Source organism: Squalius cephalus (genome assembly GCF_949319135.1).
Source record: "Squalius cephalus genome assembly, chromosome: 5".
Classification (NCBI taxonomy): Eukaryota; Metazoa; Chordata; class Actinopteri; order Cypriniformes; family Leuciscidae; genus Squalius; species Squalius cephalus.
The window spans coordinates 18,931,701-18,946,482 of record NC_137126.1 but is presented as its reverse complement, the minus strand read 5'-3'; the positions used below and the strand labels follow the sequence as shown (position 1 = coordinate 18,946,482).

The 14,782-nt window shown below is 37.4% G+C and overlaps 1 protein-coding gene and 1 long non-coding RNA gene across 3 annotated transcripts; one reads left to right on the top strand and one right to left on the bottom strand.

Annotated features, from left to right (window-relative positions):
• Nucleotides 1-454: 454 nt before the first annotated feature.
• LOC307158521 lies at nucleotides 455-1,330 on the bottom strand. The gene is made up of 3 exons (XR_013821243.1): nucleotides 1,275-1,330; nucleotides 1,069-1,207; nucleotides 455-692 (listed from the first exon to the last, which is right to left on the bottom strand). It is a non-coding gene; the product is annotated as an uncharacterized lncRNA (long non-coding RNA).
• Nucleotides 1,331-1,422: 92 nt separating this feature from the next.
• On the top strand, nucleotides 1,423-14,205 carry prlrb (prolactin receptor b). 2 transcript variants are annotated; one of them, XR_013821242.1, is made up of 10 exons: nucleotides 1,423-1,689; nucleotides 4,692-4,763; nucleotides 5,126-5,258; nucleotides 6,186-6,355; nucleotides 9,355-9,533; nucleotides 9,805-9,946; nucleotides 10,662-10,761; nucleotides 11,197-11,266; nucleotides 12,505-13,710; nucleotides 13,835-14,205. XR_013821242.1 is itself a non-coding variant. In XM_079871130.1 (9 exons), the coding sequence occupies exons 2-9, from the start codon at nucleotides 4,697-4,699 to the stop codon at nucleotides 13,138-13,140; spliced, it is 1,497 nt and encodes a 498-aa protein (XP_079727256.1). In that variant the 5' UTR covers nucleotides 1,423-1,689; nucleotides 4,692-4,696; the 3' UTR covers nucleotides 13,141-14,205. The 2 variants fall into 2 exon arrangements, 1 of the variants encoding a protein (XP_079727256.1); XM_079871130.1 differs by having other exon boundaries at nucleotides 12,505-14,205.
• Nucleotides 14,206-14,782: the final 577 nt, after the last annotated feature.

Sequence of the window (14,782 nt, the reverse complement as noted above, 5' to 3'; positions counted from 1 at the left end):
ATACTAGAGTTGATTAAACTGACTCTTAGCTGTTCAAGAACCGAAATGCTTGTTTTGGTATACAGTAAAGCAAGCTGCAATCTGCATTTGTACCAGGGTACTGATAACGTATTGCAAGAAACCATATTGCAATGTATTGTTTTATCAATTATTCGTCCCACCTCAACTAGAGTGTGGAGCAAGCACTAATATATCCTTTTGGAATTGGGCTTTATTTTTGAAAATAAATAATTGTAAACATCTTTTGATGTCTTATTGTATTCCTGATTTGCTGATGATAAAAAATGTTGACTGATATCAACGGCACTAATGAACAGCTAAATGTACCGCTGACAAACAAATCTTATGATACTTTTGAGACAAATGAACAACAAGCACACCCATAAAAAAAATCTTTTAATTGAAAGGCAACACAATGAGGGTTTATGCAAACCCAATCTAATATGTTCCGGCACTAATTGTCTGTTCTGGGCTACTGCTGCAGCATTAAGCTACATCCAATAGAAAATCAGATCTCAGAAAGTGCCCCCAGCCACATAAAAACAGTAGAATCGAATCCTTGTAGTTTTCCTCTCTGTCCACATCCCCTGTAGGCTTCACAGTCTTTAGATCTAGATTTAGATCTTAGTCTTTAGTCAGAGTTCTGTTGGTCCTTCTATGCTCCTCTGAAAATGTGTTCCAGTATACCACACCTGTTGACAAAAGAAGAGACTGTTTCATGTGTAAAACATGTTCAGATTTTTATTTAACTTTATAAGAAAAACACTTTATGGTAGCAGTGTTTCCTCAGTATTCATTTTAGTAGTGGTGTCACCACAGCAAGAAAAATGTGAAATTAAAAGAAACACCTATTGTCTAAAACAAAGCATTAGTCTTATATAATTATTATATTATAATTATTAAAATAATTTTAGCACTAGAACCTCGACTTGAATCATAACTAGGCCCAAACATGGACAGATAAAGGACAAATAAGGAATCACTCAAAAGCACCACAGCTGCACAAAAAAATAAAAAGGAAACAGTCGTAAACTGGTATAGAAACCAATAAATTAGGTGACATCTTACCCATGCATTTACATTTTAATAATGGCAAGTGATCACTCCAGGCAGGGCGATCTACTAGTGTTGTGCTGCTTGCATCTGTTGGACACTCAGCGAGACAGATTGACAAGCTCAAAGTTCCAGACGCTCTGCTCTGCCCTTGCTGCAATGTAAAAGCGGCAATACGATACACTTCGATTTACACGGTGATCTCGGGAAAATATTCTTACCGTTGTCTCTATACGAGCTGGCATCTTGCCTACAACATCTCGTTTGGGGTATTTAGTGTGGTTCTGTGTGATTTGGCCAACTTCAAGTTACGCCCCCTTCAAGTTACGCCCACTTCCTGTTACGCCCCTCTCTTGTGGTCTGCAGACAGACCCATCATGCCACTCCTCAAGAGTCTCTGCAGCTTTAGGGCTGTTTGCGTGCAAGCACAAGACTCAGAGGGACTGCGGTGTCAACCGGGTGACTTTGTATTTGGCCTTTCCACTCTCATAGTGTGCGTTTTGAGGGGGGACATCGCTTCAGATAGACTGTTTTCATAGTGAAACAGTCCAAAATGCAGCACGTTTGTGGATTATGGGAAAATCACAGGTGAAGCTGTGTGTGTAATTTCGATCACGGATTGGGTGGCGGATCCAGGTGAGTCTCCGCGTCAAAAGAAAAGACTCGATATTACGATGTTTTATAAAGCGGCGGAAACTATGATATGTCATTGTGCACTTATTTTGTTCTGTGCCGTAATACCGCGATCAAAACTATAGCCTATATGCAAGGATAATTAAATGGCGCTAAACAGCTGCGTCCTTAAAATGTGCACTATTCTTTTGTCATTCTTGGATTATTGATTATTGTTTAAACATCAGTTAATATTATTTTATGTATTTCTTATTAGCTGTTTAAATTAAACATCTTTGTTGTTCCTGGAAAAACATTTCAATCAACCAATCATTTGAGAGACAAGTTTACAGTTTATGTCAAGTTTTGGCTTGCAACCAGGGTTAGGTGCTTCTACATCAGTGTTACTCTCATACACTGTAAAAAGATGCTACCTTAAATTTGTAAGTACAATCAACTTGGATGTTTAAGTAATTTAAACTTAAATTACATTAAACTGACTTAAAAAAAATGAGCTGAGTCTTGTAGAGCATAACATAAAAAAGTTGAAAATTGCAAAGCGATTTTTTAAAAATATATTTTTATAATTTCCCTCAGATTCAAGGGAAAAGTTACGGGTAGGGTTAGATTTAGGGGGTAGGGATACGGTTAGGCTATGGCTTGGCGAAATCACGGTGACGATGGAAGCATAGTTTGCAGGACATAATCTCTTTCTCCAGCCTACATTTTTTGTTCAGTTGGGATCATGAACTGGGATCATGGCTTACTGAAGCAATATGTGTTTGTTTATGGCTATAGAGAGCCTAAGTCCCACCCCTTCCGGTCGACCACCATGGGACCTTATTTCGGAAAAATATTGTATGGTAGTCAATGGCGAGAGACAACAAATATTTTGATCTCGTTTGAATTGTGCCCTGATTTACACATATGATGTTTGTCAATTTAAAAGATACATTTTAAAGTCAAGAAAGTCGCAGCTTGATGTAAAACTGCTGAGGTATAAGACTGTGAAAATACGTAATTACAAAGACTACAAACCCAGAAGGCGCACATGCGACGTCACACCTTTTCTCTCAATGAATGAAGCTAACTTTACTGAAGCTAACGTCTGTCATGTTTTCTATAGTCTTACATTATAATCGTAACGTTACGCCGTCATGCCTGAGTGTTTTGAGCCAGAATACACACATACGAGCAACGGATCTTGTGACGTACATAGTGCGAGACGAGAGATGTAGTTCATTGAGCGATTTTCACATAAAACTAAACGTTACTCTTCTGTTTTATGACAAACTGCGACTTTCTTGACTTTCATAATTACCTTTTAAATTGACAAACATCATATGTGTAGTTCAGGGCACAGTTCAGACGGAATAAAAAGATAAGTTATCTCTCGCCATTGACTTCCATACATATTTTTTCCGAAATAAGGTCCCATGAGCCGGAAGCGGAGGGGCGGGACTTAGGCTCTCTATCACATTGTTATCAGTGACTGAGAATGCGGTGGCAAAAATTAGCCCCTGAGGAGAGACCAAATGAGACTGGAGTTTGTGTAGAGTAGACTCAGAAATAGTATGCAGTTTGCTGTTCCCTATTTGAGCATCAGATGAACAGATTTTTTGGAAAAGACTTGCTTTTGTGTTGCCTGTTGCAAAATATGTATTAATTGATAATTCTTTAGACCGTTTATACATTTAGTTTGATCCTTGATGGTACTTGGCCTCCACTGCCAGCTTTCCCCTCATGTGTTTGAGCCCTGTTATATCTAATCTTAGATAGTAAAAATCTGACTTTTAAGGATGAATGTTTAGTTAGTTATTTGCTTAGTGTTTGATTTTGGGTGGTGATGGGCTAATTTCTTTCTTCTGCTGAACACAGAGGAAGATATTTTGAAGAATGTCGGACTCGGTAACCAGACAGTTGATGGACCCCATTGACTTAAATAGTATTTTTTTTCCTACTGATGACTTCAGCTGTCTGGTTACGGACATTCTTCAAAATATCTTCTTTTGTGTTCAGCAGAAGAAAGAAATTCATACAGGTCTGAAACAACTTGAGGGCGAGTAAATGATGACCGAATTTTCATTTTTAAGTGAACTATTCCTTTAATGTCAAATGTTTCGAGGTCCTTTAAACCTGGACTTCAGCCCACTTCCTTCTCAATATATGCAAATATTGTGAGAAAATAAAAGACTGTACTGACCACAGACAATAGCTTGTCGGATTTATACCAAGTTCACTGCATGAGCATTTGGGTTAATCTCGTCCTTGGCATTTTGAAGACTTATAAGTTTGTAAATAAAGCCGATGGCATGTCCATGGAAACTAAAACATGGAAACACAAAATGCATTGCATGAATTGCATCTATATTCTACAAGATATTGTTGCCAAGTGTTTCTAAAAATGATCCAAAAACATAAAGCAGATTGATGACCCTTTCAATTTGTCTCTCATTGGAACTCACCATTTCCAAGGCAGTAACTTTCCATTAAGTCACCTCTCTGCACCTGCCCGATTCTTTTGTTGATGCCTTGTCTTCATAACATTGTACATTACCATGCTGTCAGAAATAAACATTGTTCATTTTTCTGTGTTAAACATCTCTTCTGGGATCATGATGTGCTTGTGGTTTGTAATGTTTTATGATTAGTTTGTGATTGTGCTGCTCTCATAATCAGAGTCTTATCATATCAAAATGTCACTCATCATCTTACTTAGCTGAGTGTATTTACTACATAAAAAAGTAAAATCCACTAATGCCATCATGGCCATTATTTATGAAATCAGAGAGGGATCATCTTTTTTTATATATGTCTTGGCATAGAGTTAGTTAACTCGATGCAATTGTACACATAATGACCTTTCAGCTGTTGTGATAAGTGAAGGTGTTTACACATGCTAAGTGGTTGTTTTGCATGTCTAGATTGATGTTTAAAGTAGAAACAAACTCTACAGGTGGTACTTAACGTGGTTGGTGTGGAGTGGACACCGTATTGACTTTGTGGACGTTTTATTTCTCATGCAGGAAAAATGCGGAGAGATGCAGAGCAGGCGCTGACTCTGATGTGGCTTCTCTCTTGGATCCCACACAGCATGTGTAAGTGAGCAAAGCACGACTTTAAAAAAAAATCAGCCAAACAATTTAGACAGTTGCGATTGTGCGCACAGATTTTTTTTTTTTGGTTGGCCTTTTGTCTATAAACTGTACAGCACATCAGGTTGTGTGCCTTTCAGAATTGAATCCCTGTATTTGAATTGATGTTGCTAACAGGGTGCAGATTTTTAAATTCTATATATTGAGTTTAACCAAGCATCTATATGTATAGTTTTTTAATATTTAATACCCATAAACACACAACATATGGACTAATTCCAGAAGAATTCAATAACAGGGTGTTCTATAATAGGCTTTTACAGATATCATATATCATATACTCTTCAATTACAATATCTCTCCAGGTCATTCTCCCCCGGGGAGGCCCAGACTAACAAGATGTCGGTCACCCGAGAAAGAGACCTTTACTTGCTGGTGGGAGCCTGGATCCACTGGTGGATTGCCCACCAGCTACCAACTGTATTATAGAAAAGAGAGGTCAGTGCAACCTAAATCACTATTCATCACTGTACCTTTTAACTTGCCTTTACATTTTTCTTTTTCCCTGTATTAATTCATGGACAACTGCCTCATTGTGTGCTTATTCTGACACAGTTTTGAATGTAGGCTTTGCTTGGCTCAATAAGATATCCCATGATTTACTCTATACTCTATTGTTCAAATGTTCGGGGTTGGTAAGACTTTTTAATGTTTTTGAAATGAGTATTTTATGTTCACAAGATGGCGTTTATTTGATTAAAAATGCAGTTATATTGTGAAACATTATTACAATTTAAAAGAACTGTTTTCTAGTGTAATATATTTTAAAATATAATTAATTCCAGTGATGGTAAAGCTGATTTTTCAGCATCGTTACTCCAGGCTGCAGTGTCACATGATCCTTCAGAAATCATTTGAATATACTGATTTGCTGCTCAAGAAACATTACTTATCAATGTTGAATATTGATTTATTATCAGTGTTGAAAACAGCTGTCCTCCTGATTAAAAGTTTTGGGGAAACCCTGCTAAAAAAAAAATGTTTAGGATTTGTTGATGAATTCAAAGGAACAGCATTTCATTGAAATATAATTTTTTTGTAACATTATAAATGTCTTGATCCCTTTAATGCATCTTTGCTGAATACAATTCTTTAAAATGAATTTCTTTGAATAACATATTATTGACCTTAAACTTTTGAACAGTAGTGTATATTTGTAGCTCTCATAATTCTGGAACTTAAATTTTTGTTATTCTCTAAATATGAACATTTGTACAGTACGCACATTTATAAATAAGCACACTAAAGCTAGTATGAGTTCATGTTTACATATTTTATAACAACAAATCTCAGGTTTTGGTTCATCTGTTGTCCACAAGTTATGTCATCAATTTCAACTTTTAAACCATCAATAAACTTTTTTAGCTCCGTGGAAGTCTTTGAATGCCCGGATTATCATAAGGCGGGGGACAATTCCTGTTATTTTGATAAGCGGCACACCTCTATTTGGATCATATACAACATCACAGTGGTGGCCTCCAATACACTGGGAAAAGCCTATTCAGAATCTGTGGAAGTTGATGTTATGGATATCGGTGAGTTCATTTATTGTGTTTACAACATGTTAAAATGCATCCAAAAATGGATTTGTTTTTATGTGCTTGCAAAATGCCCCTAGCGTATACTGAGCATGCTTGAATGGTTAATGATGTTTTACTACAGAGACCAATTTCAGGGTTGTTTTGACAACAGCCACAGTGCAGTGAGCCGCCTGCTAAATATAGTGTATATTAAACAGGGATGGGCGACTTCAGTCCTGGAGGGCCACTGTCCTGCAGAGTTTAGCTCCATCCCTTCCTGTCATTTTCAAGGATTCATGAAGACGGGAGTGGAGTTGAACTTATAAAACTCAATATACTGCTATATTGAGCATAAAGGCACATGCAGATTAATTTCCTCATGCTGAAACTGTTTATTACAGAACTTCTATTACTATCAAGTTAGATCATTCTACTAGAACACAAGGCAGATAATGCTGCATTTGAATTATATAGTTTAGTTACAATTTCCCCTAAACCATTGCAGTTCCTGCTGGAAATGTGTGTGCACTGGGCTTATCCATCTGTAACGGTGAGTTAAACGGTGATGACTTTTAGAACGTCTGGGTGGAATGGAAAAGTACTAAATGGCACTAAACAGAGGCCGATCTGGCTGACTAGCTGAAGAGAATGAGGATGAACAGGTTTGTGTCTAGCATAATGCAAAACTCAAGCCATGTATCAAATATCCCACTGAAGATGCTTGAATGTGCTGGCATATGGTTGATGGTTTGACACACGGGGGATTTTTTTTTAACGCATTAAGTGTATAAAAACAGTTATGCAGTTATAGTATGCTTTGTTTTTCAAAAAAAAGTTCTCCAAGGCTGCATTTATTTGATCAAAAATTCATTAAAACTATTTTAAAACAATTTAAATGAACTTTTTTTCTATTTTAATATATATTAAAAAGTTCCTTAATATATATTTATTCCTGTGATGGCAAAGCTGATTTTTCAGCAACCATTACCTCAGTCTTCAGTGTCACATGATCCTTCAGAAATCAAGAAACATTTCTTGGTATTATCAATGAAAACTGTTGTGCTGCTTAATATTTTTGTGGAAACAGAACATTTCTTCCAGGATTTTGAACTTTCTTTGAGTCTTTTGAGCAATTTAATGCATCCTTGCTGAATTAAAATTATTCATTTCCATAAACAACGATGGACTCTTTCAAGAATTTCTTAACTTGTGAATGGTTCTTTTGATGCGAACACATCTGTGTTAGAATTAATTTCAAAGTGCTCTTTCTTGAGAAGGACCTTGACCCTTCTTACCTCTCTGACCTTTTGTGTGAACACCGTTAAGCGAGAACTCTTAGGTCCGCCAACCAGAGTTAATTAACTGTCAAAGTTAAAATCTAGGGGTGATCAAGCTTTCACCGTAGCCGCACCTAAGCTTTGGAACAGTTTACTGATTTCTATTATAAATGCAGCAGCAGTTCATATTTCCAAAGTTAAAAACATGTTTTCTCTTTAGCATACAACTTGTGATGTCCGTTTGTTTTATGCCCTGTTTTACATTCATTATTTCTTATGGTGGGTTCTATTGTATTTTTAATTCATTCTAGTATATTGTACAGCACTGTTGTTGTTTTTAATTGTGCTTTATAAATACAATTGAATTGAATGGTAGTGTACAAGAAGCATATGAGGAATAGCCATCCATGTAGACCCTATTCAGTTCTTTCCTTTTTTAGTAAATGTGTTGTTGTCACTGTTCAGTTGCACACTGATTGTAATGGAACATCGTGTCCGTGCAGTAGCGTTGTTTAACCACCACGCAAACCATGCAAATGTAAAGGGCCCCGCAGGCTTGGGGGCCCCTGCTGGCCAAAAGCAATTAACTAAATTCATGACTCCATTTGACATTATTTATTACCAAGCGGTCCGGATAAGTAGAAAGAAACAAACATGAAGCACACATACCCAAAAGGACCTCAAAAAAGACCCCCCCCCCCCCCCCCAAAAAAAATACCCCAAAATCTAAATGAAACATCTGATGAGGCTAAAGACCCAGGTCGCACATTGAACAAGCTGTGTCCGCACCGTCACTGCCTGTATTTACTGGCAGCTATAGGGTTGGAAATCGAATCGCATACTTAAGGTCAGGAATCAGATATTTGTTATCGCTCATCGATTCCTGTGTTCACAATTAATGTGATTTTCATCTATTCAAGCGCAATAAGATGCACTCGCCTCTCATATAGTGTGCGAATATTGAGTTCTCTTGCGTTTGAACAGAAAAATACTCACTTTACAAGGATATTTTGACAATTTTGTCAGATCTTGACTGAACAACTTTAACTTTAATAAGGATTAATCTATATTTTATTTATAAAAATAACTATATGCAGTGTTATTTTACATTTGATTTGATTTATTGCACTTTGTTCAGTTGTATTTATTTGTGCTACTGCTAATTTCTTCTGTTCTGTTATTACTAACAATAATGTATTTTATTAAACAAACAGTTTAATGGTCTTTATTAATGGTTTGAATATATATTAGTAAGTTGTTTTTGTTAAATCCTATAGGCAAAGTTCCTCGTGTAAGTATTCTTGAGGCTGCTGGGTTTTGTTTGTGGTATTCAGCTGTAACAAAATGTTTTGCAAAATGACTAAATATGTCTGATATCTAAATGTTTGACTTTTATTTATTTATTTTTACTTGAAAAATTGGAATCGATAGGAGTCAGAATTCGCCACAACAGCAGTGGTGATTATACCCAGACAACAACATAGTGTCGGCCCAGATCTGGCCCACATCTGGTACGAGTGTAATCCAGATGTATCAGATGTGGCCCGGATCTGGGCCAACACTATGTTGTTGTCTGGGTAACGTGTGTATGCAGCGTGTCTGCCTCTGTTGTAAGCATTTTGAAAGTGGAAGCATATTTTTCACTTAATTTTGCTTAGGGCCCCCCAAAATGGTAAACCCACCCCTGTGTCTGTGCAGTTGAATGTCATTTAAGATAATTCATCTTCTTTCACACAGTGCAGCCTCACCCTCCAGAGAATGTGAATGTGACTTTGATGCAGACCAAGAACAGTCCATATTTCCTGGTGCAGTGGCAGCCTCCCCATGACGCAGACACCCGCTCAGGCTGGGTAACAATCAGATATGAAGTTCGCTTAAAAAACAGCGGAGACGAGGCGTACAGCAGCAATTGGGAGGTGAGATTCAAATGTTATAATGATTTGTTATACTTAACTTGGGGTCCATAAATAAAACAGGATTTTCTTTAACAATCTAAAAATATTCCATATATTTATATATACATTTGCTTCTAATTGATGATTGATAAATTAATTATCAATTCATTATGAAAAAGAAACTCTCCTTTTTATAATAGGGGCCCTTGTTTTAAGAAGCTAATTTTTGCATTTCAAAGTTTTGATACCATGTAATAATTATGATTGAGACACATTCTTCTTGTGTTTGTAGTCATATGGTGCTGGAAAACAGTTGGAGTTTAGCATCTATAGTCCTCAGCCGGGAGCAAAGTACGTCGTGCAAGTGCGCTGCAAACTAGACCAAGGCCTCTGGAGTGAGTGGAGCCCATCCGCTTTCATCCAGATTCCAGACAGTAAGATGATACCAGCAACAGCAACTCAATCTTTCACACCTTCCAGCCATTGTTCTACATTACTGAGTAGTTTTAGCCTTACACAACAGTGTGCAGGCTACAGGAAAGTAAAGTATAAATAAAGATAATTGAAATAACTTTGTAGATTTTTTTTTAAACAATTCTCCCTTTAGATACATTTTAAAGGGGACCTATTATGCCCTTTTTCAAAGTCTTACTAGAATAGATTTTCATGCTTGAATGTTCAAAAAACTAAATTTTCACATATTTTACATTAGCCTATTGCATCTCCTCTCTTCCCAGTCTGTCTGAAACACTCGGTTTAGTTCCCAGCTCTACGAAAAACACAATGTGTTCTGATTGGTCGGCTGGACTAGTGTACTGTGATTGGTCAACCGCTTTGAGTGTTTTGGAATGTCAAATTCGACGCACTACTAATGAAATTCAAACATCAGGCCTTTTTTGCATATGGTTTGGACGGGAATTACTGTATATAAATGAGGAATATAAATGACGTTCCCGGTAGAAAACTGAAGACAACAATTGAAGCATTTCAAGGAGTTCGGAAACAGTGCTTAGTTATTGATGTAGTGAATAACTCCCTTTGGAGTGGACTTTGTTTTGTAACTCAGGACCCCTTTAACTCAATATACAGCATTAAAGGATTATGATGACACTTTAAAGTAAACAAGTCTTTGTGTTTCTTATTTTGCAGTTATGTCTGACACACAGAATGCAGTTATGATCCTTGCCGTCACTCTAACTGTCATAATTTTCCTGCTGACTGCAGGAGTGCTGACAGTCAAGATGAAACAGTAAGCATGACATCCTACCTATTGACAAAGGGATTTACACTAATGACAGTGCATAAAAGATAACAGTTTTCCCAGGATTTATTTTAGAATCCAGAATTATGTGCATGACACAAATTGAACATTTAACATAATATTGAATCCACCTTATTTTTCAACACAGTTTTCTGATTCACTAGCAAATGTAGGTCAATAACTAGAAGAATAACAATGCGTAGTAAATGGTAAAACTATTTGTGCTATAAAACATGTTTCATTACAATAATAAATTAAAATAATATGAACAAATACAACAAAACATTTTTTTACATCAAGCAGCATAATGGAATGTTTTTGCTCAACTGAAATAACTGGAAGCAAAAGTCGTGCACATTCAAGTTAAATAAAACTGTGCCCACTCTTACATTAAAAATTAGTTAATTCTGCATTCTTCTCTAGGGTGAAGCATTTTTTACTGCCACCTGTTCCAGAACCGAAGATCAGTGGCATAGACACTCAGCTCCTTAAGGTACAGTAGACACTACCATAATTTGTGCATTTCAAGCTTGTTAAAGGGGCCATATCATGCATTACTTTATTTAATTAAATTTTCCCTGAGGTTGACTTATAATGTTAGTGCTGTTTTATTTACAATAAAGTGCCTTTAAAGTGCCACTATTATGCTATTTAAAAGGTTCCTCATTTTGTTTTGGAGGTCTCCTACAATGTTTACATGCATCCAAGGTCAAAAAACACTCTTTTCTCATAATATACATTTGCACATCACCACATTTTTCAATGATTCTCAAACGACTCGTCTGAAGATTCAGTCTCTCTAATCCCCTCCTTTCCGCGAGCTACTCTTCTCTGATTGGCCAGACGGCCCAGTCTGTTGTGATTGGTCTACCACGGACAGCGCGTGTCGGAAGCTAAACGTCCATTAGCATAACTGAACTTCAGCTCCAGAGGCTTCCTCAGTCCTCAGCGATTGTACACACGGTAACGATTTAATTTTAACATATCAATCCGAACGCGAGTCCACTGATGAAACACTGGAACAACTAGTTATTCAACCCGAACCTCCATCGCAAGGACGACCTGAGCAGGACATTTCTCAGTGATGCGCTACTCAGTTTTAGGTGCATTATGAGATGTTGCAACTAATTCCTCACCGTCACCATTAGTGTGAGTGTCCATCAACAAACTGATGTGTATATTTCTAATTGTATATTCAGAAAACAGCATCTTCTCGACATGTTAACAACACAAACCAGCTACAGTGTTTTAGGGTGGGTCAAAGTAGACGTTCGCGTGCAGCCAGTGAAGACCATAGGTGGACATTATGCAAATGTTACATTACGTATATCTCACGGAAGTGAGACTGGAATTCCTGACGACTCGTTTAGCCGGTTCAGAGTCGATTCTTTCTTTTGGGAGACAATAACTTTATTCATCGTGCACTTTCGACTTTACAACTTTGCAGATCGTTTACATGCACAGACAGCTATATTACACACTGCATGAAAGGTAATATTTCAAAAAGCACAATAGTGGCACTTTAAGACTTAGTGTTAATGTTAAATCCAATATCGTTTTCAACTGAAGTTTGTATTACATCGTGAAAGTTTCACAAAACAATCTGTACTGAGGTTTTCTTCTTCATTCCATCATGGTCACAAAAAAATAAACCTTTCCAACTGACAATGAATTGACCCCACAAAACTGCTGTGCCAAAATACAAAGGTCATTTTACTTCTCGTTTCACAGAGTGGGAAGTCTGAGGAGATCTTCAGTGCTCTGGTTACTCTGGGATATCCCCAAATAGCCCAGAGCTCAGACCGTCAGGTGGAGTATCTCGTGGTCTCTGACTATGATGAGGAAACGGAGTTTGATACCAAAGCTCGTCTTGATTACCAAAAGGGAAAAAACGGTCCCGCAGAAACTGCACAAAACAGCATCCAGATCACATGGAACAGCAGTCAGGGACTAAAAACTCAACCTGGGACTGTCTCCAAACAGCTAAGTGACACCATCATTGTCCTTGAAGACCTTCAACAACGACTTCACCTTGATTCCAATGGCTCGCCAGTAAAAGCTCAGGACCAAAACACACAAATGATCTCCGATAGCAAATGTGTGCTAGTCAGCATCACCCCTGGTGGATTTACTGGGTACGTTGAGGTTGACAAAGAGAAACGAGACCCAAAGCTCCTGGTAGAGGAGGACTACAGTATGGTCAGTGACGTTAACAGTGATAATATCCTTGTACTACAAGAAAGCATTCCTGTACAGGGACACAAAGAAGTCAAATGTGACAAAACTTCTGGAGCTGAGGAAACTGGAGGTGTCATCGAACCTCTGGGATACATGGAAACCGTGACAACATTTTCAAGCGGATCTTGACTATTTTGTGACTTAAACTTTAGAGGTTTGGGACTATTTTGTCTTGTAGTGTCCTGTTCAAACTATCAAGCACTTTGTTAGTAGAGATGTGAGAAGGGTTATTTCAGAAATCTGTGGTGCGTTTCCCATACAATGATATAAATTGCTGCTTAACTGCCATAGTACAATGCAATCATTTGAGAAATTAACTAGCTAGTCATGATTGTTTCCCAAAACCACTATTTTGTCATTCGAACCACGTTGGCTCAACAATCTAGAAATGTGTGGAGTAATAACTTCTGCTAATTAATCGGTTCATGATTGAATTAATGTCAGATTATTGCTGTAAATAGCAAACATGGCATCTGAGGACTAAATCAGTATTTTAGTTTGCCATTATTTTGCTTTATTTCCTAATGTTTGATTCAATCATGGGACGCTAGAGCACATTCACTCATGCTCACTTCAAAAACTGTGCTTTCATTCTCTTTCCAAACTAAAATTTCCACTCTGAAATTTGTATACACTCACCGGCCACTTTATTAGCTAGTACTGAGTTGGACCCCCCCCCCCCCCTTCTCCTGCTGGAGAGTAGCCATTAGAAGTGACTGCTGCTCAGAACAGAACTGCTGCTCACTGGATATTTTTCAGACCATTCTCTGTAGATGGTTGTGCGTGAAAACCCCAGTAGATCAGCAGTTTCTGAAATACTCAGACCAGCCCATCTGGCACCAACAACCATGCCAAGTTCAATCACTTAAATCACCTTTCGTTCCCATGTCTCATTTTGAACTTCAGCAGATCGTCTTGACCATGCCTACATGCCTTAATGCATTGAGTTGCTGCCATGTGATTGGCTGATAAGATATTTGCCTTATTGAACAGCTGAACAGTACTAGCACCTTGCTTACTTTGCTCGAGAGCATGATCTAAGTCCGTGTCATTTATAACAAGAAACTAGCTTGTGACCACAGGTTGAGAGCCGTACTTCCAACCATACAACTTTTTTTGCAAATACTTGTTGGAACTATGGTTTTGGGAAACACCAAATCATTGAACTAAGTTGGTAACGACAAAACTTGCAACCATAGTTTGCTAGCGATTCTGTGAAACGCACCCCTTGTTGTGTTGTTTCTGTCAACCTGCACAACTACAGCTACAGCAATGGGTCGAAAAGGAGATTAAAAGACAGCATCATTCTTAACCTTTAAATATTGACCAACAGCTGTTAAAAAATATCCCACTAAAGATAATTATATTAATTGTTAAACCTCTCCAAATGTTTCAACCTACTACCTCATAGCAGACATACAAAACACCACACTGGAGTTTCACCACTCTCTCTAAAGACCTGGCACTTTTCTTAATGCTTTTGCTGCTCTTGATCTTTTAAAATTGAATGTTGTTAAGCATTTTTATAGTTAATATGCAGACAAGCACCTTTTGTATATTTATTCACAATGATACTATGAATATAAAAAGTGATATTTCTTTGGTCAAAACAACTAATGATTTTACTGTGTATTTATTGAACTAGATCTACTGTCGCTCACAATCCATTTTATTTATACTTAATAAATCTTAATTTAATCTTGATTTATCACTGATTCAATGTTAAAATGGCAATCAATATTTACTCGTTTTTTGCCTAAGCAAACTGTGA